This window comes from Pipistrellus hanaki, assembly GCF_964339955.1.
Source record: "Pipistrellus hanaki genome assembly, chromosome: 18".
Classification (NCBI taxonomy): Eukaryota; Metazoa; Chordata; class Mammalia; order Chiroptera; family Vespertilionidae; genus Pipistrellus; species Pipistrellus hanaki.
In genome coordinates, this window is record NC_140520.1 from 14,245,756 (window position 1) to 14,270,520 (window position 24,765).

The 24,765-nt window shown below is 59.0% G+C and overlaps 2 protein-coding genes across 3 annotated transcripts in view; both read left to right on the forward strand.

Moving 5' to 3' along the window:
- The window catches only part of METTL25B (methyltransferase like 25B), a 158,838-nt gene that overhangs the window by 79,743 nt on the left and 54,330 nt on the right, over positions 1–24,765 (forward strand). The window lies entirely within an intron of this gene.
- On the forward strand, positions 296–17,714 carry BCAN (brevican). 2 transcript variants are annotated; one of them, XM_084865747.1, is made up of 15 exons: positions 301–424; positions 932–1,038; positions 4,396–4,504; positions 5,101–5,472; positions 6,049–6,223; positions 6,495–6,622; positions 7,109–7,402; positions 9,758–9,991; positions 10,513–11,157; positions 14,560–14,667; positions 15,259–15,417; positions 15,920–16,002; positions 16,363–16,507; positions 16,776–16,966; positions 17,266–17,714. In XM_084865747.1, the coding sequence occupies exons 3-15, from the start codon at positions 4,414–4,416 to the stop codon at positions 17,359–17,361; spliced, it is 2,721 nt and encodes a 906-aa protein (XP_084721873.1). In that variant the 5' UTR covers positions 301–424; positions 932–1,038; positions 4,396–4,413; the 3' UTR covers positions 17,362–17,714. The 2 variants fall into 2 exon arrangements, with proteins under 2 accessions (XP_084721872.1, XP_084721873.1); XM_084865746.1 differs by lacking the exon at positions 932–1,038 and having other exon boundaries at positions 296–424.

Below are 24,765 nucleotides of genomic sequence, written 5' to 3' on the forward strand. Positions count from 1 at the left end.
CTTGACCAGTCCCTCCGGCCGTCTGACTGCCATCCCTCCGGCGGCAGCATCACCTGGTCCCTCCGCCCTCCTGCCCGCCCTCCCCGCTCCGGCCTCGGCCTCCATCCCCAGAAGGATGTCCTACTTCGCGCGTCCTTGCCGCCCGGAACCGACGCCGGGAAGGCAGCGGGTCCCGTGACTCCCGAGCCCCCCGCGTTCCGGGCCAGGGGGCGGGGGCGGCCCGGGGAGGGCAGGGCGGGACCGGGGGGAAGAAAGGGGGTTTTGTGCGGCGCCGGGCCGGCGCCCTCTCCCGAGCATCCTGCGGGCGCAGCCTCCGCCGCAGTCCCCGCCGCCGCAGACGCAGGACCTGAGCCGCGGGCCCGGACCCGGCGGAGACCCCGGAGGAGGCGACAAACTTCGCGGCGCCGCACCCCGGCCCCAGGAGGTGAGCGCGACCGCAGCCCGGCCCGGGACCCGGGAGGGAGAGAGAGGAGGGAGCGACCCTCCCCGCAGCCCTGGCCTCGGAGGTCCCAGCGCTTCCAGCTCGCCGCCCCCGATGCTCCGGCGCGGTCCGCCCGCAGCCCCCGCCACCCTCTGGCTCTCCGCCGCCGGCACCCCCGCGGCTGCTCCCTGTGGGGCCCGCAGCCCCCAGTCCCCGGGCTAACGGGAACGCCCCTCCGGGTGCTCGCGCCCTCCCCGCTGCGCGCTGTGCCGACCTGGTCCCGGGCGGTCAGCCCCCGCTCCCTCCCGGGAGGTCCCTCCTCCGGAGCCCGCGGGACGGCCGGTAGGAGCCGCTGTAGCGGGCGATCCCGGCGCCCCTGGGAGCGGGAATCCCACCCGGGCGCTTACTTGTTGTGACCTTGGCCAAGCTAGGTGACCTCCCTGAACGCCGGGCTCCTCATGGGGGCAACACCCAAACAGCGTTTTTTGTTGTTTTGTTTTTTTCTCAAAGGGAAGGTTATGCCTGGGAGGCATTTAACAAGGTTATACCTCGGTGGGTACCACTCCTGCTTTCCTTCCTAGAACTGCCAGGAGCTGGGAATTCCCCCCTTCCCCCAGGTATGTTCAGAATAGCTCTGCCCACCTGGCTCTAAGAGGACCGAGAACTTTGCCATCGATTTTGTTATCATCATTCATCTCTGCATCGCTTTGCCCTGCTGGGTGGCTCATTTGGTTGAAGCATCGTCCCAAGTAACAGAACGTTGCCGGTTGGATTTCCTGTCAGGGCACAGACCTAGGCTGTGGGCTCTTTCCCCCGTGGGGGTGTTCGGGAGGCAACCCATCAATGTTTCTCTCTCTCTCCCTTCCTCTCTCTCTAAAATCAGTGGGTGAGATTGAAAAAAAAGAACCTGCATAACTTCTATTCCAGATAATACCAGTAAAATCAAGGGATAATTACCGCTAGACCCACTCACAGCATTACCAGTGCCTGTGTTGTTATGACTAATCTTGCCGTTGACAAAAGCATCATCTATATTTCAGATTTTATATGAGGAGGAGCTACACAGTAGCTCATCTGGTAATGTTGCTAAATAGTATTATTACGTGTGCTTCCAGTAAATAGGACTATTTGTACCATTCCTGCAATTACTCCTGCAGGCCCTTTGAGGCCTGGCTGTATTGTGTAGGCTCTTGGTGCTCACACAGCCGCTAAGAGGGTAGCTGAGAGCTTCCCTCCTGCGGAGACCCAAGCTCTGGCCTGTGCAGCCCAGCTGATCCTGCTGAGCATGGGAGCTCGGTTCCCATGGAGCAGACCTTGGATGCCAGCTGGTGGGAATTCAGCATGGAGCACACACACACACACACACACACACACACACACATGCCTGGTGAATTGGGTTTATGAAGCCTAGGAGGGAGATGGAGGACCATGGTCAGAGAGGAATGATAATGTAACAAGGGGAAAGTTTCCTGAACAGCTTGGGAAAACTCAAAACCAAGGCAGAAATCCAGAAGCTGGAGCGGGAGAGAGAGCGCGCGGGAGTGAGGGGCGGCGTGGCATCGGGGGAAGGGACAGGAAGACTGCTGAGCTCTGGAGGTTAGGGATGGAAGGGTGTGTCCTGCTCTGGAGGATGAGAAGCTGGAGTGGAGGTGGGGGAGTATGTGGAGTGGAGAAGGCAAGGCCTGGATCCCTGGGTCTGCACTGGTGCCTGATGAGGGATGCCTAAGTTTTCTCGGGACTGTACAAGAAGGGACTGAAGTCCAAGTGTGGTGTGATTGGCAGGTGGGGTGGGGTGGCAGAGCTCTCTGACTGTGAGAACCATGCACCCAGGGCCATCCTCTCTGATCGGGGACTCCCAGTGCTAGAGGTGGGGGTGGGGAACCTTCTATGCTCCAGGGCAGCCAGATCCTCAGCCTCAGATATTCTCCCTTCATTCTCCCACCTTCAAAACAGAGGCAAAGGGTGGGGTGGGGGTGGGGGAGCGCGGCCCAGGGCATTGGTCCCAGAATGGCTCCAACTATATGGGTTTCTGGGGCGCCCATCAGAGAGCCGGGAGCCAGGTCTGTGAGCAGCTCCGGCCCAGAGCGAGGGGAGGGAGGGCTCCAGGGAACGCCGGGCCCAGGACCTGGCACAGCTCAAGTGCACGGTCAACAGTCTCCTCAGCACCGAAGGCGCTGGCTGTGCATCCGAAAAGGTCCCTCCAACTCCAGAAAACAGTCTTCCCGAGATGCCCCTGTGCCCAGAGCCGATCTCAGCACCTCTGACCTGGCCGCAGCAAAGGTCAGAGCGATGCCCTGGGCGGCTGACCCTTGCCCCTCCTCCCCCAGCTCTGACATGAGGAAATGATGCCCCCGCAGTGGGGGATGGGAGGGGGGAGCAGAGGCTCACCATGGTGGGACGTATCCTCTGGAGACTCTGGGAGAAGACAGGGATCTCAGCAGCTCAGGCTGGGAAAGGGGCGCAGGTACGAAGGTGGGGGAGAAGCGGGTGGAACAATGGGCCTGAAGTGGGAGTGAGTAGCCAGGGGAGACAGGCCTGCGCTCCTGAGTCGTGCCTGCAGCCTAACCTTCGCCTCTCCTGCCCACCACTGGTCGGTTCCACGGCAGACGTGGGTTTTCGTGGTCCTCTCAGCCTGATGCTCAAAGATGACGATGACACCGGCTCCTCCGCAGCCTTCCCTCTTAGGGGCACACGGGGACACATGGGGACTCCCGGTCAGCCCTGTCCCTCTCTGGGCCCCATTTCTCAACGTTACAGCCCCACCCCCCTTGTGAGTGCAGAAGTGCTTTGAGATCTTCAGTGGAACGGTCTGGGTTCTCCCAGAGCTTCTGATAGCCGAGGCCAGGAGGGAGTGCCTCTTCCACTTAGTCTCACCCACCCCCCTCAGCCCACCTCCCGGCCCAGGGCTAGGGTGGGGGAGGGAGAGGCTGGATGGAGGCCAGCCTGGCAGAGACAGGGGCTTTGTCCCAGCTGGTTTCTGAGCCAGGAGATCCGGTGGGAAAGCCTGTGCCAGACAGAAAGGAAAGACTGGGAGGGAGAAAAGAGAAGGCAGCCAAGGAGGGGGCGGAAGGTGCTGGGGAGTAGAGAGAAGGGTTTCCTTATACGTTGTGGTGGGGTGGAGAGAGGCCAGTGAGGGGGTGCACTGGGGAGAAGTTGAACATTGCCTGGGCTCAGTCTAGGAGGCCCTCCCAGGGGAGGCCAGGTGGCTATGATACACAGGGAGGAAGGGAGAAGAAGGGAAGTTGGAGGGGTACGGTGGGGGGAGAGGACTCTGGGTTCAAAGAAGGAGCCTGGCACTGGGAGAGGCAGAGGGAACTTACAGGCATATGGTACCCACCGTTCATGCTATATGCTGTACGCATTTATTGAGCCCCTACTGTGTGCTGGGCTCTGGGTGTCTGTACAGGATTTTTTTATTTTTAATTTTATTTTTTTTATTTTTTAGAATATAAATGTTCTCAAAGCACACAGCCTCATCACAAACGGTGCGGTGGTAGTAATGGTGCTTTTACAAGAAAACAGAAGCCCAGAGAGGGTCGGGAATTGCCTTAAGTCGGACAGGGAGCTCACTAGCACCAGTGCAACAGCTCTAAAGAACACCTTCATGGGGAGACAGGGATCAGACACAGAGGTAGTGGCGAGCGGAGGCAGTGGGCTTCCCGGGCCCGGTGTGAGTCCCTGTGGATATGTTAGGGAGCCGTGGTAAGTCCAGCCTGAGGTCTAACCCTATCTTTCTTTTTAAAAATATATTTGTATTGATTTCAGAGAGGAAGGGAGAGGGAGAGATAGAAACATCAGTGATGAGAGAGAATCATTGATTGGCTGCCTCCTGCACGCCCCCTACTGGGGATCGAGTCCGCAACCCAGGCATGTGCCCTTGACCAGAATCGAACCTGGGACCCTTCAGTGTGCAGGCCCACGCGCTATCCACTGAGCAACACCAGCGAGGGCTAACCCTATCTTTCTTCCCCAAGTCCCCGTCAGTCTGCAGCATGGCCCCCCTGTTCCTGTCCCTGCTGGCAGCCCTGACCCTGGCTGGGGTCCCTGAGGCCTTGGCCGGTGCTCTGGAAAGGGACAGCTCAGGTAAGCAACCTGCTTGGGGTCACTTTCTCTGTCTCCTGCCTCTTCCCTCTTGTTCGGCCCTCACCACCCTCTTCCAGCTTGCGTGTGCGTGAGCGTGTGTGCGTGTGCGTGTGCGTGTGCGTGTGTGTGTGTGTGGGGGGGCTCAGGGAGGAGGAGATGGAATTTGGAGGACTCTGGGGAAAGGTCTGGGCTGGGACCCTTTGCAAAAGAGAGATGAGGTGTGGGTCCCTGAAGGGTGTGCAAACTTGAGGTGGGGCTGGGGAAGTCAGGTGAGGGAGGGCTGGGAGGCAGAACAGAAGTGGAGTTGGGAGAGAGTCTGAACAGACAGAAGTTTGGAGCACTGGACTGTAGGACGCAGGGGCGGGGCTAGAAGACTGTGGGTGGAGCCCACAGACCCTGGGGCGGTACTCTGGGAGACTTTGGGGACCCATCTGGGGATGGAGAAGTGGGTTTGCAGGACCCTGGGGGCCGGGCCCAGCTTGTTGGGGACGGTTTAAGAAAACCCAAAAGCGAGGCCGGGGAGCCCTGGGTGGGGCGGGAAGGATCGGGGGCAGGGCTTGGGAACCGGGGTGCAGCTCCTGCTGGTCCCCCCACAGAGGACCGGGCCTTCCGCGTGCGCATCACGGGCGCCCCGCCGCTGCAGGGCGTGCTGGGCGGCGCCCTCACCATCCCCTGCCACGTGCACTCCTCGCGGCCGCCGGGCCGTCGGGCGGCGCCGGGCTCCCCGCGGGTCAAGTGGACCTTCCTGTCCGGGGGCCGCGAGGCCGAGGTGCTGGTGGCGCGGGGGCTGCGGGTCAAGGTGAGCGAGGCCTACCGGTTCCGCGTGGCGCTGCCCGCCTACCCGGCCTCACTCACCGACGTGTCCCTGGCGCTGAGCGAGCTGCGGCCAAACGACTCCGGGATCTACCGCTGCGAGGTCCAGCATGGCATCGACGACAGCAGCGACGCTGTGGAGGTCAAGGTCAAAGGTGAGGAGCGGGGACCAGGAGCAGTTCCCAAGGAACCCAAGGGGAGGGAAGGACTCCAGCCCTCAGGGACCCCGCAGTCCCAGGGGGGAGCAAACCCCTGGAAGGCAGACTGAGTTGGGCCGAAGCCTGTTTGGCTCAGTGGATAGAGCATCGGTCTGCGGACTGAAGGGTCCCAGGTTTGATTCCAGTCAAGGGCATGTACCTTGGTGCGGGCACATCCCCGGTGGGGGGTGTGCAAGAGGCAGCTGGTCATCCCCAGTAAGGGCTGTGCAAGAGGCAGCTGGTCGATGTTCCTCTCTCATTGATGTTTCTCTCTATCCCTCTCTCTCCTTCTCTGTAAAAAATCAATAAAAATATATTAAAAAAAAAAAAAGACAGACTGAGTTGGGAAGGCTTTTGCTACCGCCTTTCTCTCATGTGGAGGAAATGCTACCCCTAGTCTAATGTAAGCCCCTCATTCCCCAGTGAGTGCCATTCGGACTTTCCCCTGTGTGGACAGATGAGTGTGACAAGAAGGGGGAGGGGAGGTGGGTGTGCAGGGCGGCCATGCCTCCAGGAGTGGTCTCTGCCCCTCAGGGGTCGTCTTTCTCTACCGGGAGGGCTCTGCCCGCTACGCCTTCTCCTTCCCGGCGGCCCAGGAGGCCTGTGCCCACATCGGGGCCCGCATCGCCACCCCGGAGCAGCTCTACGCGGCCTACCTCGGGGGCTACGAGCAGTGCGACGCTGGCTGGCTGTCCGACCAGACGGTGAGGTAAGCCGGGGCTGTGGGCCAGGGGCTTCTGGTCCTCTCTGAGGTACCTGGAGCCTCCGGTTCTGCCAGGGCTGCCTGCTGCCTCAAGGTGGCCTCGCAGGGCTCCCTGCCTCCTGGGACTGAAGCTGGTCTTCAGAGAATGGGTGAGGATCCACCCCGGGGGTGTTTGTCCCCCTAGAGCTGGGAGGACAACAGGCTGCATGGAAGGCAATGCGATTTGGGGTCACTGTGGGATGGCTCCCTCGTGAAGGCGTCTGTCCTCCACCCCCAGGTACCCCATCCAGACTCCGCGAGAGGCCTGCTATGGCGACATGGATGGCTTCCCCGGGGTCCGGAACTATGGCCTGGTGGACCCGAGTGACCTCTATGACGTCTACTGCTATGCTGAGGACCTGAATGGTGACTGGGGATGAGGGGCTCCCAAGGGACAAGCCCCTTTTCTAGGGTTGCCCCTGGGTGCCCCTGGGGCCTCTGCTGGACCTTATTGCCCTTCATGTGTTTAAGGGGGGGGGCCTAGGGGGGAGGAAACAATCCATGTCCCTCCCTCCAAATACTGTCACAGAGGCAAGTTCATGGTCAAAGCCTAAGGCAGGAGACTGAGTCTGTGCTTTGGCTCTGCTGTTACCTGCTGTGCACCTCTGCCTCTTAGCATCTCTAGGCCTTGTTTCCGTTTTTGCAGCCCGAGGACGTTGGGCTAGGTCCCATTGAGCACTAACACCCACCCTGAGCTCCTATGCAGACTTTGGTCCTAGGAAGCAGGATCATTGCCTCCATGCACAGAGAAGGAGACCGAGGCCTAGAGAGGCTTGCCCATGGTCCATGTTGGAATCCAGGGTAGAAGGGGCTACTAACTTCCTGGTAACCCAGCCTCCTCTGCCCTCCCAGGAGAGCTGTTCCTGGGTGCCCCCCCAGACAAGCTGACGTTGGAGGAGGCACGGGCATACTGCCGGGAGCGAGGAGCAGAGATCGCCACCACGGGCCAGCTCTACGCAGCCTGGGACGGCGGCCTGGACCGCTGCAGCCCGGGCTGGCTGGCCGACGGCAGTGTGCGCTACCCCATCGTCACGCCCAGCCAGCGCTGCGGTGGGGGTCTGCCCGGTGTCAAGACTCTCTTCCTCTTCCCCAACCAGACCGGCTTCCCCAACAAGCACAGCCGCTTCAACGTCTATTGCTTCAGAGGTGAGCTCCCTTCCTGCAGGAACGGAGACCAACCTCACAGAGACAGAGCAGCCCGGAAATCCCGCCCCAGCTCTGGTCTTCCCACCGGAAGGAGGCTTTGGTGATGCTCAGCTTGTCGCTAGGGTTCGAATTCTGGCCACAGCCTCTGGCTTGGCCATGGGGCCTCCAGGAGCGCTCACTTCTCTGTATCTTCCCACCTCCCTCCACATCAGGAACCCATGCCTGCTCTTCCAGTTTCAAAACTGCCTTTCCCATACTGGGCCACCAATTATGTTTCCATTTCTGGCCAGCTCATTAGCAGAGCAGAGATGACTGACAACCTCTGAATCCAAAGAATGATTCGATCTCAGTTAACCAAATGCCCTTTAAGAGCCATCAAAGGGGTTTCCAGAACCTTCAGCTTGAAGGTGTCATATCTTTAACCACCAAATATTGATGGACAGACACAGGTTCACCCACAGAGAGCAGGTCCTGAAGGATAGTTGGATGTAGAGATGGCTTCCTGCCCATATCATATATTGGGAGATGGGGGGAGCAGTGCCTGGGACCCTCAGAGGCCCAGGGCCCAGGCTAAGGGTGACTGAACACCAGGGAGGAGGAGCTGTCAGGTGTCTGAGTCCCTGCTCCCATGGTGAGCCTGCAGTACTGGTACGAGGGCTGGGAGCAGACATGTGAGAAGAAGGCACAGCTCTTGCTGTGGAAGCCCCCAGCCTAAAGGAAGACAAGATAGCTTGCTCTCAACAAGATGGAGACTGAAAGACAAGGATTATTATCACTGAGACTGGTCCCCAGACATGTTTGACCTGGCATGGATGTGGGGATGGATAGGAAGACAGGTCCATCTGAAAAGATTTCCTGGAACAGGGGTGGTGGTGGTAATGATGATGATGATGATAGCTAACACTTCTATGCACTGATTATGATTATATGTCAAACACATTCTGGGGAGAAATGGAGAGAGGAACTGAATCAGGAGGAGCGAGACAAGAGGAGATAACTATGGTTGTGAGCAGGTGGAGGACAGAGGCATGCAGGGCACAGGTTTGCTGGGGTTTTTTTTTGTTTTTTTTTTTAACATATTTTATTGATTTTTTACAGAGAGGAAGAGAGAGGGATAGAGAGTTAGAAACATTGATGAGAGAGAATCATCAATCAGCTGCCTCTTGCACCACCCCCACCGGCATGTACCTGCAACCAAGGTACATGCCCTTGGCCGGAATCAAACCCAGGACCTTTCAGTCCGCAGGCCGACGCTCTATCTACTGAGCCAAACCGGTCTCAGCTGGTCTTTAAAAAAAAATTTTTTTTTTTTTTACTGATTTTTTACAGAGAAGAAGGGAGAGGGATAGAGAGCTAGAAACATTGATGAGAGAGAAACATCGATCAGCTGCCTCCTGCACACCCCCTACTGGGAATCTGCCCGCAACCAAGGTACATGCCCTTGACCGGAATCGAGCCCAGGACCCTTGAGTCCGCAGGCCGACGCTCTATCCACTGAGCCAAACCTGTTAGGGCAGTTTGCTGGTCTTATATTAGCAAGGCTCACTGGAGCAGGGGACGAGAGCAGGACAGGCTGTCCTGTTTCATCCGGCTGAGCACAGATGGCCCTGCGGGCTTTTCTTAGCCCAATTCCACCATCAGCTCATTGGCTTTCTTCTCTTGGTTCACTTCCCTAGAGACAAGGTAATCTATTCTAGAACTGTTATTTGAAGGGAATAGACCCCGAAGGGTAGGGTTGTTCCCGCCTATGCGCTCTTGTCTCAGTGCTGAGATCCTCAGGTGTTGCCTGTTGAGTGTCCTTCCTGTCCTGTGCCCTTCAGCTCTCCTGTCGTTATGGTGGCCTGTCCCTTTCCATTCCAAAGGTCTTGGGATGGCTGAGCTCCCTCACACCTTGCCCCAAACCCAAGGTGCAGAGGCCATTCTGTCCACCCACCTCCATCCTTTACTCAAGGGCAGCTCTCTCCCTGAGCCTTTCTTTGCCATTCCATATAAAGTAGTACTTCCCATCCCACTCCCTCCTGTATTAACATTGTAATACATGTTTATTTGTTTGTTATCTGAAATACAATTCCCTTGTGGACAGGAAGCTTGCTATTTTGCTCTTCGCTGTATTCTCGATGCCCTGGAGAATGCTTGGCATGACACACACTGGGCACTTGATTAATGGTTGAGGGACAAGTGATAAGTCCTAGGGTGCTTCTGTGGCCCCATGGGTGCCCCACAGGGAAAATGAGAGAGGACTGAGAGAATTCCATGGCCTCTGAGTCTAACCCCACACCCTCACATGCAGGCTGTGGCCTGAGAGGACAGAGCCATCTGTTTAACACCCCCAGTGGCACTTAACTCCCTCAACAGACTCTGCCCAGCCCTCTACCATCCCTGAGGACTCCAACCCATCCTCTGACCCATCCTCTGACGGACTGGAGGCCATTGTAACGGTGACAGAGACCCTGGAGGAGCTGCAGCTGCCCCGGGAAGCTGTGGAGAGTGAGTCCCGAGGAGCCATCTACTCCATTCCCATCGTAGAGGATGGAGGAGGTGCGAGCTCCACTCCAGAAGACCCAGCAGAGGCCCCCAGGACCCTGCAAGGTAATGCAGATCCCTCATCCAGGAGAGGTCTGCGCATGAGATATGGGGGGCATCAGCCCAGCTGTCCTTTCTCAGCAGCTCAGTGGTGCAAGGCATCTCACCTACTCCTCTTCCAATATTTGCCTTTCCAGAAAATTCCACTCCCAACTCTCTGAGTCTAGAGCTGTTTGGACTAAGGTGCTTCCCTCTGAAAGGATAGTCCTCTTTTGTTTGGTCTCTTCTCTCCCTCACCTAGCCAAACTAGACGAGAATTTTAACAGACCAGGAGAGGGAGATGCAATGGCCATGTTTTCTTGGGATAATGACAGCTCACAGAGCCTTCAGCATTGCAGCTCCTGTTGCAGTTCTTCTGGAGCAAAGACAGCTCCTCCCCAGTGCAGGCTCTTTCCACCCCCCCCCGCCCCCCCCCGTCCCCTCCCCCGCCCCCCCCTCCCCTCCAACCCCTTCCTCCCCCTTTCCTTCCCCTTTCTGTCTTCTGACGGGCGCTGTCCCTGGTGCTGAACCATCTGTGCTTTGCCTAGAATTCGAACCCCAATCCATTGTACCTCCCACGGAGTCATCAGAAGAGGAAGGCAAGGCGATGGAGGAAGAAGAGAAATACAAGGATGAAAAAGAGGAGGAGGAGGAGGAGGAAGAAGAGGAGGAGGATGTGGAGGATGAGGATCTGTGGGCCTGGCCCAGCGAGCTCAGCAGCCCGGACCCAGAAGTCCCTCTCCCCAGTGAGCCGGCCCTGGAGGACTCACTCTCCCAGGCGTCCCAGTCATCGGCAGTCCTGCACCCTGGCGCCTCACCACCTCCCAACGGAGAGCCAGAGGCCCCCAGGCCACCCAGGGTCCTAGGACCACCCACTGAGACTCTGCCCACTCCCAGGGAGGGGAAGCTTGCTTCACCTTTCACTCCCACTGAGGCAAGAGAGGTGGGGGAAGAGACGGTGGGTCCTGAGCTGTCGGAGGCCCCTCGAGGAGAGAGTGAGGAGACAGGGAGCTCCGAGGATGCTCCTGCTCTGCTACCAGCCACGCAGGCCCCTGGGGGTACCAGGGAGCTGGAGGCCCCCTCCAAAGAGAATTCTGGAAGAATTGTCCCAGCAGGGACCTCAGTGCAGGCCCAGCCCGTTCTGCCCACTGACAGCACCAGCCATGGTGGAGTGGCCGTGGCCCCCTCAGCAGGTAACTTTGCCCAAAGCTCAGCTTCCCTATTTCTCCTCCTCCTTGTTCTCCCCCTGCAACTCTGAGTCACCTCACCTGCAGCCCTTTAACCACCGCCGCCCCAGATCTCCTGTCCTTTGCTTTTACTCTCCAACCCACCTCTCCCTGTGGGTTTCCTATTTTGGGTACCCTGTCCTGTGACTTCCATCCCAGCTCTGATTCCTCGCCAACACCCTATGACCCCCAACACCCTGACCCCCACCCTAAGGCCCCCTCCCTGTTTCTGAAATTCGCACTCTATCACCCCAGCCCCACCACTGACGGCCTCAGACTCTTTCCTGCTCTTGGGCTCTCTACCTGTGACTCACATCTCACCGCCCCACAGGGCACCCTCATGCCTCATGCTCTAGGATGCCCTCATCACCGGCTGCCCTCTTCCCGGCCCAGGCCGGTCTCCCGCTGCTCTTCCTGTGTGCCACCCCTCCAGCCTCCTCCCACTGATATCAGGGAAGCCTGGGACCCCACCCCCGCCTCACCCTCTGGGGTCCAGGAGACCCTTAATCCCACAGAGCCTTAAGCGACTACTTCTGTGAAGTATTTTTTTCATTTGTTTCATGGAAAACAAGCCTTGGAAATAAATCTCTATTAAACTGCTTTATAACCAAACTGTCTCCACCCCCAGCTGTCTGCCCTTTGCATTCCATAGATCCATGTCATGGGTAACTCTTCGATGCTTCTCTTTGACTCTCTCTCTCTCTCTCTCTCTCTCTCTCTCTCTCTCTCTTTCTCTCTCTCTTTCTCTCTCTCTCTCTCTCTCTCTCTCTCTCTCTCTCTCTCTCTCTCTCTCCTCCCTGTCTCTCCCCTTCCATTGCCCTTCCCCCCCCCTCTCTCTGTCTTTTTGCCTAAACCTACCCAGTCCTAGCCATCTAATAGCCCTTTGCTGTTCTCTCATCCTGTCCTCCTCAGGCCTGTCTCCACTTTCCTTCCTGACTGCTGAGATCCCAAATCCGACTGAAAAAAAGTCCTTGTCCTTCAGTCTGTGCAAGTGTTGGGAGGTTTCTCCCCCACTCTTAGGGGGAGTGTGTGTATGTGTGTGTATGTGTGTGCATTTGTATTCATTTCTGGTCCATCTCAATGGCTCCCATACACAGGCACATATACAGAGTAGTGACGAAAAAGCCCCTTTCAGCCTAGATGTGGTTCCCTGGCATCCAGGTGACCCAGAGCCCATGCCCCTCCCCTGGCATCTCAGCAGGGGGATGGTATCTAACTTTCCTCCTACCCCCACAACCTTCCTGTCCTCCACTAACCCCTACACTAATGACGCCCTCCACCCCTTGGGGAGAATGCTTTCACTCTCCCTACACCCAAAGGATGCCAAAGTCCCAAATGCTGGAGGAGACACAGATCAGGAGACAAGGGGAGGGAGGGAATGTGGGAGGCGGGGGAATGGGGAGTGAGCTTCTGGGGTCTGAGGGAAGCCCTACCTGGTCAGGGAAGGTTGAGCTTCCCCATGGAGACCCCTACAGAAGGCTGGATGCTCTCAGTCCCAGGACCCCCTCCCCTGGATGGCCTAGGGTGGCCTAGGGGTCTCTGCATCACATCCAGGCTCACACATTTCTACTGTTGGCTCCCTCCCAGCTGACGTGGAGCTCAGCGCTAGTGGGTGGGGAGGGGTTTGGTGGGAAGAAGAAGGTTCTAGTTGTTGGTTGGAGGTTGGAGGTTGAGGGAAGTCTCCCGGGCTGCCATTGTGGCAGGATGGAAGGAACAGTGTTCTGGTCCTTATAGTGATGGGTCCAAAGAGGCAGGGGAAGGAAGACCAGAAAGTCTCAAGAGGAGTTTTTTCACCCCAATTTGCCTGTCCTGGCTCAGGTTTAGCTGGAGGTGGGGGTGGGGTGAGGGTAGGGCTGGGGGGGGGGGGAGGGTTGGGAGGAGCCTATGGTCTGGGTGGGGCATCAGGGACCAAGTTTGAGAGTTTCTATCCCCCGGGGTTGGAGGGCTGGAGAGAGGACAACAGGAAGAGCAGGAAAATGTGAGGAATGGGGAGCCGTTCAGGACTCCTACCCTCTGTGGGGCCCGGTGCTTAAAGGGTTAAATAAAACATCTTCCCTTCCCCCACTCGCCCTGGGGGTTGGGTAAAACTATTGGCCAGAGGGGGAATGACAGGGAGAATGGCGCTGGAACAGCTGATTCATTTTACCCCAAACAGCTAGATCACCACAGCAAAAAATTTTTGAGTCAACTCCAGGATCTCCTCCCCCCCATGGCATTGGGATCCTGGGCCAGAGGAAAGCATGTGAGCCTTGGCCTTGGCTGCTAGGGGTGGATGCCGTGGCCACAGCCAACCTTTCAGACTTCACGGACCACCAGTGGTCTGCCCGCCACCAGTGAGTGGTGACCGCCGGCCTGGAGGACGGCTTCACTGCCCAGGGCTGAGAGCCCTGCCCCGAGCTGTCAGTCTGTGCGGTTATCTTCCCTTGGGTCAGCAGGACCAGAAAGAGTGGGCTCTGACAGCTCCTCCAGCACCCAGGTGCAGCCCATGCTAGGCAGCCAGGCACCCCCTACCCCCACATGGAGTACAGAGGAGAAGGCAGCTGGCCTGGCCGGGTGGAGCTGGATCCAGACAGGGATCGCATGCCTTCAGGGACGTGTGTGTCGAAGGAGACTGGCTGCCTGGAGAAGGAGAGCCAGAAGGAGGGGTGCAAGATGGAGCGGAAGGGTTTCTAGGCTAAGGAATCTGCAGAAAGCCTGAACCAGAGGGTTGAAGGGAAGCCTGGACAGGAGGAAGGAGGGAGGGGGAGGGGAGGGCTTAAAGTGAGGGGAGTGTGTTGGATCTTCATTCACAGCGCCAGTGGACAGAGGAGGAAAATTAGCTCCCATCTGAACCCCCCCAAACCCCCCAATATCAGACCCCAGTGGCTGTGGGGACTCTCTTCCACTTTCAAGTTCGACTGCACAGAACTGCTCTGGACCTGACCCAGAGGCAGGGGGTGGGGACTAACTCCCGGAGAGGGAAATGGCCGGCCCAGTGCCATCCAGCCGGGCTGGGAGCCAGACCACAGTCCAGTCTCATGCCCATCGGTCCCCCGCGTGGGGCTGGATCCCCAGGCCGCCCTGCCGCTTCCTCCAGCCCCTGTTAGATTGGCTCACCCTGGAGGGCATGGCAATGGCCAGCACAGAGCTGAACCGAAGTTGAAGTGGGGGACCTCAAGGGGCCCCAGAGACTGGAGAACAATCCAGAATGCAGGCTGGGCTCTAACCGGAGGCAGGTTCCAGGGAGAACGTGGCGAGTGCTGTTTAGCTCCCAGGACAAGGGGATTGGGGCTGGGGACCCTCGGGACCCTCTCCGGAAGGACTCGGGCAGCAGAGCTGTGCTTCCCTGCTCCCCCCACACACACCTCACTTCTCTCCCCCCCCCCTCAGGAAACTGTGTCCCCAGCCCCTGCCACAATGGCGGGACGTGCCTGGAGGAGGAGGAGGGGGTCCGGTGCCTGTGTTTGCCTGGCTATGGGGGGGACCTGTGCGATGTCGGTGAGTGCGTCTGAGGGACTGGGCTGGGGCGGGGGGGGGGGGGGTGATCTGAAGCCTGGACCTGCCACACGGTGCTGGTTCCAGAGGAAGGAGGGAGGGCACTGGTTTGGGCTTTGCCCCTGATGAATCCCATTCTAGGCAAATCACAGAACCTGTCAGGTCCCAATCCTCAATTTCCTCATCTGTTAAGTGGAACCAAAAATGCCTCTCTCGGGGTTCTGTGAGAGAGGACTGCTCTGCATGCTTCTGGCATTTGGAGGCAATGCAGGCCCGTTTCCATTCTCCTGGGAGGAGGCGAGCGTACAGCTCTTCTCCAGGATGGAGGATTGCAGAGACCCAGGCTGGGGCTCCCAGCCCTCCCCCTAGCCCCCGGAGAAGGGAGGCATCCAGGTCCCCAGCACCAGGGCTCCTCCAGGCTCCTCCCTCCCCGCCATCCTCTCCTTCCCTCTTAGCTCTTTGGCCTCGTCCTCCTCCTGCCCCCAGCCCCACCCTCTCAGGCTGCGGTGGTGGGACCCCCTTCCAGGTGATCAGGCCCCTTGGGGTTCCCGGATCCCCCCGACCCCCATGAGTTGCCCGCCCTTCTGCGCCCAGGCCTCCGCTTCTGCAGCCCGGGCTGGGACGCCTTCCAGGGCGCCTGCTACAAGCACTTCTCTACGCGGAGGAGCTGGGAGGAGGCGGAGACGCACTGCCGGATGTACGGCGCGCACCTGGCCAGCATCAGCACGCCCGAGGAGCAGCGCTTCGTCAACAGTGGGCCGGGCCGGGCCGGGCGGGAGGGAGGGGGCCTGCACCTGCTGTCACTCACTCTCCCTCAGTAACCAACTCATTAATGGGCTTGCTCATTCATTAACCCCTCATTCCTTAATCCGGGTACTTGTTACTCGGTTCACCTCATTCTATTCGTTCACGTTTCCTTCCTCTCCCTCCTCCCCACTCCGCATGTGGGAGGTGGGGCTCAGGCAGAGGCCGCTGAGGTTAGAGCAGGGAACACGCCTGCATCAGGGGCCGCCTCCCTGCTCTCCTACCTCCACCTGCTCTCCCCGACTCTGACCTCTGACCTCAGTGAACATTTCTACTCTTTTTCTAGAGTTTCCCCTTTTTTACCCCAGGCCCACGTACCCCTGTTGGAGAGAGGGGCGCGCGGAGCCTGGGCGGCCGGAAGGACTTGTCCGCCCGCTGGATCCTGGGGAACGGTCGCCACCTGCTGGCAGCGGCGCTCACTGCACCCCTCTCCCCTGCGGTTCTTCCCCAGATCGATACCGGGAGTACCAGTGGATTGGGCTCAATGACAGGACCATCGAAGGCGATTTCCTGTGGTCAGACGGCGTGCCCCTGGTGAGAGGCTCCCGCCGCCTCTCGAGCTATCTAGGTTGCTTCTTCGAAGCATTTCCGCCTCCACCCCACAGTGACCCCAACCCTCCCTTTCCCTTTTCTGGCTCCTTCCCCTGGGTCCTCTTCCCATCTTTGTGCCTCCCTGGCTTCTCTTCTGGTTGCCATTATCCTTCCTCCCAAAGCCCCTGATCTCTCCTTTCCCCTGGGGTCCCCTACTCCCCATCCCCCTAACCCGGCCTTTCCTGTGCCCCTGCCGGCCGTGTCTCTCCCCCCCCCCCCGCCCCCCATGCCCTCTAAAGGCACTCCTCTCAGTCTCCAGTACTGGAGCTCCTCACCTCCTCCTCCCCCACCCCCACCCCCTAGCTCTATGAGAACTGGAACCCTGGGCAGCCGGACAGCTACTTCCTGTCTGGAGAGAACTGCGTGGTCATGGTGTGGCACAATCAGGGACAATGGAGCGACGTGCCCTGCAACTACCACCTGTCCTACACCTGCAAGATGGGGCTGGGTGAGGGCGTCAGGGCGAGGGGGCGGGGGCTCGGGGCGCTGGGGCTGCTGTGCAAATAGAAGGAGGAGCAAAACTGCTCCACCAGAAATGCTCAGTGTGGGGTGAAAGGGCCATGAGGGCGGGAGGGATAACAAACTAATGGGTCCACCCAGAACCCCTGCTCTTTTTTGTATCCGCTTGAGGCCCACTCCTCTCCTCCTCATCCCCGTTCTGGGAACTGTCGCTCATCGAGCCAGGCTCTGAGCTTCTGACTGTGTCTGCCCTGCAGTGTCCTGCGGGTCCCCGCCGGAGCTGCCCCTGGCTCGGCTGTTCGGCCGCCCGAGGCTGCGCTACGAGGTGGACACGGTGCTGCGTTACCGCTGCCTGGAGGGGCTGGCCCAGCGCAACCAGCCCCTGATTCGCTGCCAAGAGAGTGGGCGCTGGGAGCCCCCCCAGATCTCCTGTGTGCCCCCCAGGCCTGTGAGTGCCAGGAGGAGGCGGGCGGGGGGACTGACCAACAGCAGCACTGGGCTCCGATCCTAGTTCTGCCAGTCACGGGCGATGTGACCTTGGAGCAGGCACTGCCGCTCTCTGGGGCCAGGGGCAGGAGGGCTGGATGCTCTGGGTTCTCTGGGCCACGCTCTGGGCCCTTCAGGCTGAGCCAGGGCAAGTGCTGGATGCGATCAGGCATCAAGGAGCAAGAACACCAGAGGGCGCTCTGAGAAGAGAAGCGGGGAGGGCCCAGGGTGAAGGTGAGTGTGTGTGTGTGTCTTCCCCAGTCTCGAGCTCTGCGCCCCACGAAGGCCCTAGAAGGACATCAGCGGAGGCGACTGGGGCGCTGGACCCCTCCTTCCAGCCCCGTTCCGGCTCCCTAAGAAGCAAGGCCATGGATACTGCTGCCCCCGGCACTGCCCCCAGGCCCACCATGGGGAGTGAGGGGGGCAGAGCTGGAGGTCAGGTGACCCTGCCTAAGGGGCTTCTGGGAAATACCTGGGTGGCTGCCGACCAGCCTAGGCCCTTTCACCCCCACACCGAGCATCAGGTTTCCCCTCGGGGCCTTGAGTTGTCCCTAAGTGCCTCAACTGCCCCCTCCTTGCCAGCCATCCTGTCCCCTCCATTCCCCGGGGCGGGGGGGGGTCCGCTGTGTCCCCTCATTCTCTAAGAGAATGAGTTCTCAGGATGGCATACCTGTAAAACCAGCAGGAAATAAAGCTGCATTTGAGTCCAAGCAAGTTTGATGCTTCTGAGAGAGAGAGAGAGAGAGAGAGAGAGAGAGGATTGGGATGAGCCTTACAGGATAAATATGCCTTCTGCATTTATTGGTGTCTGAAGGTCAGAGAGGTCAGGGGATAGAATAGTGACTGCACAGAATAGGTGCCCAGTAAGTATGGAATGAAGGAGCCCTCAGGGGTTGAGGGGACAGCGTAAGAGTGATTGAAAGGAGCTGGAGCCCGGCAGGTGTTGCTCAGTGGTTAAGCACCGACCTATGCACCAGGAGGTGACAGCTGGATTCCCCATCAGGGCACATGCCTGGGTTGCAGGCTCCATCCCCAGTAGGGGGTTTGCAGGAGGCAGACGGTCAGTGATTCTCTCATGACTGGTGTTTCTCTCTCTCTCTCCCTCTCTCTCTCCCCCTCCATCCTCTCTGAAGTCAATAAACAGAAAAAAGAAAGAAAGGAGCTGGTGTGCCCAGAGTGCTCAAACAGACCTGGATGAGTTCAGGCTGGGCGGGAGCTGAGGGCCCAGAGAGGAAAGCAGAGAGGTGCCCAGTTCTGAGGTCCTGAGGGGTCCACTGGGCAGGGGTTGAGGGTGAAGGGAATCAGGTCTGGGTTTAGATTGCAGGATGGCGTACTTCTAGCAGAAAAGGCCCAGATGCAGGAATAGGGGCACGTGATCAGGGCAGAGGAGGGATCCCCGGCCCAGCTGTGGGCTGGGCTCTGAGGAATGACCTGCAGGTCTCACAGGCTGTAGCCAGCAGAGGGCGCTGTGTGCACATGCGTGAGTGGAGCCAGGCGGGAGGAGCCTTCGGACCTTAGGATACACCAGAGAGGGCTGCGGTGTCACCCGCTCACATCTCCCCCTCCGCCCCCCGCCCCCTGTTGTCCCTGGTGAGGAAGTCTGGCAGCTGGCTGGAGTGAGGGGGAGGGGGGAGGAACGGGGGGAAGACTTCCGCCTGCCTGAGCTGGCCTGGGGACTGTGAGTCAGCGGAGGTTGAGATGGTGAGGTCACTCTGAGAACTGGGGAGGGAATGACCAGCTGTGTGTGTGTGTGTGTGTGTGTGTGTGTGTGTGTGTGTGTGTGTGTGAGACACACAATTATACCTTATGGTAGAGTGTGTGTCGGGATGCCATCCATGATGTTTCCATGTCGGGGGTGAACCTTCCTGCTGCAGATCCTCACATTTAACCACACGCGTGCAAGTTACTAAAACCTGTAAGACACAGAGGCAGAGGCAGAATCAGAGGAGCAGGAGGCTGAGAGTGACAGGGAGAGACCCAGAAAAACGGGCTCTCCTCGGCCATCCCTGGACGCCCCCACCCGGCATACAAACCCCAGCCAGCTGGCCTCTGAGATCCCACACTCCTCCTCACCCCAGCGCTCACCTGTCCACCTCTGCCCTCCCCAGACAACCCGGCCAGGCACAGCGGGGCAGTAAGGCTGTTGCTTAAGGAGTTACAGGGAAGAGGATGACTTAGGGACCTCAGTGGGGGACCCCTCCCCTTATCCTGTAGTACCCTCCAGTTGTCGTGTTAGGCGAGCCATGGGATTTAGCTGGAATCATGATGGATCCAGACCAAGGTGGGGGCCTTGGAACACAGCAGCCCGAGGAGAGGAGGCTGAGAGGGCAGTGTCTGTCCCTGGGTTCTTAGGAGGTTCTCTGGAGCTGTGTCCTCACAAGATGGAGGTTAGAAAGCAGCTGTGCTTCCCAGAGAGACCCCAGTGGTGAGCTGGAAGGGGCTGTGGGGTCCCAGCCTCTTTTTTTTTTTTTTTTAATATATTTTATTGATTTTTCACAGAGAGGAAGGGAGAGAGATAGAGAGCTAGAAACATCGATGAGAGAGAAACATTGATCAGCTGCCTCCTGCACACCCCCCACTGGGGATGTGCCCGCAACCAAGGTACATGCCCTTGACCGGAATTGAACCCGGGACCCTTCAGTCCGCAGGCTAATAATGCTCTATCCACTGAGCCAAACCAGTTTTGGCGGGTCCCAGCCTCTTAATCAACACATTCTCACTGAGCCTCCCACAGCCGTTGGCAGGGGTCCGCCATCTCTCTGACGGTGGAGGAGGAGCGGTCCTGGGACTGGAGTCCTCCTCCTCCCCTCCGGACACCGGGCTGCTTGGGGCTGGCCGCCTGAAACGGAAGCTTCTGGCTTTGTGGGGCTTCCTGGGGAAGGGGGAGCTGGACCAGGTGACTCAGCACCCCGCAGAGAGCCCAGCCCCGGCCCAGCCCGGGGAGGGGGAAGATGAGAAAGGGGCCTGTGTTGGCCTGGGGAGAGGGAACTGAACCCTCATGGAGTGTCCATCTCTCTTTGGGAAGCTGGAGTGGGGGTACCTACCCCTGTATCTGCCTCTGCCTCCAGGACACAGCCCAGACCTCAAGCCCCTGGCTATGTGGCTCACCCCTCAGCCTTCCACCGTGTCTAACGTGAGGTCCCCCACAGGGTCCCCTGGGGGTGAAGGACAAGAGGGAGGTCAGAGGGTGCGTTGGAACAAATGGGTGGAGGTCAGGGCTTGGGCCTTGCAGAGGAGCCCGAGAGCCCAGTGACCTGGGCCTGCCAAGGTCCTCAACTGCCAGGGTCCCCAGCGCCCCCCGCCCCAGGCTGCTCTGATCCACACCCATCATCTCATCCCTTCCCACCTCCCCACCCCACACACGGCCCTGACCTCACTGGGGCCTTTGTCCCACCCTGAGGCTGGGTGGGCCTGCCGGGCACAGGGAGGAAAAGGGCCCATTGTCCAGGCTGCCGCTGTGACACGGCAGCTCCCGAGGACTTCCAAAAATGCCGCCTGTCAGCCCCTGTGTGTGTGTGTGTGTGTGTGTGTGTGTGTGAGGGGGGGGGTGGTCCTGGGGGCTGCAGTCAGATCCCTCTCCTATTCCTCCCCTGATCTCACTGCCACCGCCCCTGCTCCCAGCAATCTCCCTCCTCCCGGGAAGGAAGACGAAAGGATTCAGGGCAGAGCACAGGGAAGGGCGTGGGAGGGAGAAGAGGAAAAAAGAGGGAGAAGGAAGAGGATGTGAGAGAATTCCCTGTGAGACTCGGCTCTGCTCAATCGCCTGGAGGGCGGCTCTGAGGCCCCTGTGTTTACTTCCTGGGGGTCCTTCCTTAGTCTCTAGGGTTTTTTTTGTTTGTTTGTTTTGTTTTTAATATATTTTATTGATTTTTACAGAGAGGAAGGGAGATGGATAGAGTTAGAAACATCGATGAGAGAGAGTCATCTATCAGCTGCCTCTTGCACACCCTCTACTGGGGATGTGCCCGCAACCAAGGTACACGCCCTTGACCGGAATCGAACTCAGGACCCTTGAGTCCGCAGGCTGACGCTCTATCCACTGAGCCAAACCGTTTTCGGCTGGGGACTCTTAGTATCCCTGACACAGGCTGCTTCCTGGTGCCTCAGTTCCCCATCAGGGTGAACGGAAGCTCTGAGAGTGTACGTACTTTCTGACCAAGGAGATGAGTGGAGAAGGAAGAGATCCAGGAGACACCAAGAGACCAGGGAGGAGGGAGGAAAGGAGGTGGAAGACAGAGGAGAGGTGACGGGGAAGGGGAATGAGTGGAGAGAGAGTGAGGCTGCCAGGGAGGAGCGCTCTCCTTAGCAGGGAGGGTGGGGGCCCAGGAGAGGGCCAGCCAGCGGGGCACCACCCCACCGACCCACAGCTGAAGTCTCCCGCCAGCCTTCCTGGGGCCCTGGGGCTCCGGCTTAGCAGCAGCTGAGCCCACAGCTGCTGGGACATGGTTCCTCGACAGTGGCCCCTGGCTCCTGCCTGAGTTTATTTCTGGAGTCACAGCTGAGTCATGGGGGTGGGGAGGGTGAGTGGGCCTGGAGGGAGGGGACTTGGAAGCCGGGAGAGGAGGAGATTTAGGGGAAGAGGGCTGTAGGACTGGGACTCTGGGGCGAGAGGGATTGGTGCTATGGCATCCAGAACAGTGTTAGGTGGTAGGAGAGACATCAGGAGAGCCTGGAGTAAGGGGCCTGGGGAAGAAGTGGGGAGCAGGAGGCAGAGTCTGCTGCTCGTGAAATGTTGGCAAAGAGGCAAGCTCGGCCTGGTGTTGGGGTGCTGGGTCACAAAGAGGAGAGAGGGGCCAGTGTGTGTGGCTCAGTGGTGGAGGATCGACCTATGAACCAGGAGGTCACAGTTCGATTCCCGGTCAGGGCACATGCCCGGGTTGCGGGCTTAGTCCCCAGTGTGGGGCTTGCAGTGATTCTCTCTCATCATTGATGTTTCTATCTCCCTCTCCCTCCCTCTCTAAAATCAATTTTAAATATAGTTTATTGATTTTCCACAGAGAGGAAGGGAGAGGGATAGAGAGCTAGAAACGTCGATGAGAAAGAAACATCGACCAGCTGCCTCCTGCACACCCCCTACTGGTTTTGGAAAAGAAAAAAAAAATTAAAGGAAGAGGGGTCCTAACCAGTTTGACTCAGTGGATAAAGCATCGGCCTGCGGACTGAAGGGTCCCAGGTTTGATGCCAGTCAAGGGCATGTACCTTAGATGAGGGCACATCCCCAGTAGAGAGTATGCAGGAAGCAGCTGATTGATGTTCCAAACTCTATCCTTCCCCCTTCCTCTCTGTAAAAAATTAATAAAACATTTTTTAAAAAAAAGGAAGAGGGGAGAGGGAATGGGGCCCCCAGGGTGAACGAAAGCATGAGATCTCAGAAGGTTCCCCAAGCTCCGCTGCAGCCTGTGGGCCTCCCCGGGGCCATTCTGTCTCTCTTCTTGCCGCCGCCGAGCCAGGCGACCCTTCCCCGATCGGGTGAGGGGACTCTCCTACCTTCCTAAGGGGGCCTGTGGACTAGGACATTCCCAGAAGCCCTTTCTTTGCCCACGGCTTTGAAGACCCATCCTGCTGCGGCTCCCCGCCCCCCGGAACTTAGCCTCCCCCACGGGACACAGGACACAGGAGCCGTCCCCAGCCCAGAGCCTCGTCCCCAGCCCAGAGCCCTCGTGTGCTTCCTGAGCTTGTTCCCCTCCCCTCTCTCTGGGCAGCCTCCGAGGGCACATTCCAGCTGAAATTAAATCACATTCCTCCTTCCCTGCCTAGCAAGGATGGCATTGCTGACAGCAGCTGTGACACCACAGGGTCAAGTGGCAGCAGCTGGTTCCCCAAAGAGGGGCTGAGAAGGGGGGCTGAGGAGAGCTGAGGAACCAGGGCCTTTGGAAGCAACGAGTGAGTCTGCTCTCCAGAGATCAGAGCACGCGGGCAGACCCTGCGGCAGGAGGGACAAAGGTGGGACCCCAGGGTGTCAGAGCTGCCCGGAGCTTCAGAGGGAGAGCCAGTCGTACCGATGGGAAAACCAGGGTCCCCGGAAAGACCTTCCGAGAGGACCCTGGAAGGACACCCTCTCCCTGGCCCTGGGCTGGGCTCCCACAGCAGACGGGAAGGCTCGGGGGCCCTTTAAGAGGCCCCACTCGGAGCTCCTTGGCTGCGGCCCAAAGTCTCAGCCTTTGATTTCCTCTGAGACTCTGGCAGCCGCAGGGACAACAGGGACAGCATCGGGCTGGCTGAATGGAGCGCTCAGCCCTGACCTCACCCTCCATGGTCCTCGGCCTGCACAGCCTTATAAGGAAGTGCCCCAAACAAATGAGGAAGCCACCTGGGGGGGCCCAGCCTGCCCCCACCCCGCTCAGAGGCTATGTTTACCCAGAGGAGGCCCAGAATAACCTCCCACTTGTCCCGCTGCTGGCGGGAGGGTGCAGCCTCCCCATCCCCTCCTTTGGAGGGACCCCGCCCTCCCGAGGGCTTCCTGTTGTCCCAGTCCATCAGCCACTCATTCTTTCATCAGCTCATTTATCCGATCCACAGTCACCGAGCACCCCGGGGCCCCAAGCACTGGGCTGGACAAAGGCCTCGGCTTCTACAGTGACAGGGTCTCCCCGGGTGCCATGTCCCCTGGTCCTCCTGTTCTCTCTCCCCCTGCCCCTGCTGGCGGGAGTTCCCTGGGGGCTCTGTATGGGGGATCTTGAAGCCAACAACCCTCCGATTCTATTTTATTTTATTTTTCCAAGAGGGAGAGGGATAGAGCTAGAAACATCGATGAGAGAGAAACATCAACCAGCTGCCTCCTGCACACCCCCCACCGGGGATGTGCCTGCAACCAAGATACATGCCCTTGACCGGAATCAAACCTGGGACCCTTCAGACCACAGGCCGATGCTCTATCCATTGAGCCAAACCGGTTTCAGCAACCCTCCAATTCTTGTCTCCAGCCTGGTCCTCTGTCCTGAGCCTCACACACCCTCCCCCAGAGCAGCCTCTCTAGGCGCTCACCATTGCCTGCCGGATTCTCCGGCTCAGAGATGGGGCCACTGTCTCCCAGCCGCCCCGGCTAGCACCCTGGCAGCTCCACTGCCATAGCCCCAGTTCTCCCACAGTGGATCCCCAGTCCTGAGACTCTGCTCCCCTGAGCCTCCTTCCCCCCCACTCCCCTCACACCACCACCACCACCCACCCCCACCCCCCGCCACCATCTCCCCCGCCTGGACTATTGCAGTAGCCTCCCTGAAGCACGTAGCCTGTCCCAGGCCGCGCTCACAGTAGCCAGATGACTTTATTTAAAATGCAAACCTGGCTCTGGCCAGTGTGCCTCAACTCACTGGGCATCAGTCAGGGCACATGCCCAGGTTGTGGGCTCCATCCCCGGTAGGGGAATCCATGTTTCACTTTCACATCTATGTTCTCTCTCTCTCCCCCTCTCCCTTCCTCTCTGAATTCAATAAAAACATATTTTTTTAAAAAATCAGCCGGTCTGGCTAACTCTGTGGGGGACCAGGGACCTGTGTGTGGGACAGGATGTCCACCCAGGCACAGGGAAGGGCTGCTCTTGGTGTGGCCTCTGTCCTTGGCCCCTCGCCCAGGCGGGGGTGCCCCAGGGCCCGGGGAGACCACGAACAGGGCTCCTGTGTCATGTCAGAGGGTCAGGGAGGGAGTGGGTCTCACTTGCCGGGATGCCAAGGTGCTGGCCTCCCGCCTGGCAGGCTGGCAGGGCCACACAGGGCCTGTCCGTGGGGAGTACAGGAGGGACAGTGCAGGCTTGGGCTGCCGGGA

Excerpts from the sequence above, each read along its gene's own strand:
- BCAN (XM_084865746.1), top strand. The coding sequence starts at position 4,414 with ATGGCCCCCCTGTTCCTGTCCCTGCTGGCAGCCCTGACCCTGGCTGGG. Across the intron at positions 14,668-15,258 it reads GGGGGACCTGTGCGATGTCG|GCCTCCGCTTCTGCAGCCCG; the intron begins GTGAGTGCGTCT and ends TTCTGCGCCCAG. Across the intron at positions 16,967-17,265 it reads CCTGTGTGCCCCCCAGGCCT|TCTCGAGCTCTGCGCCCCAC; the intron begins GTGAGTGCCAGG and ends TGTCTTCCCCAG.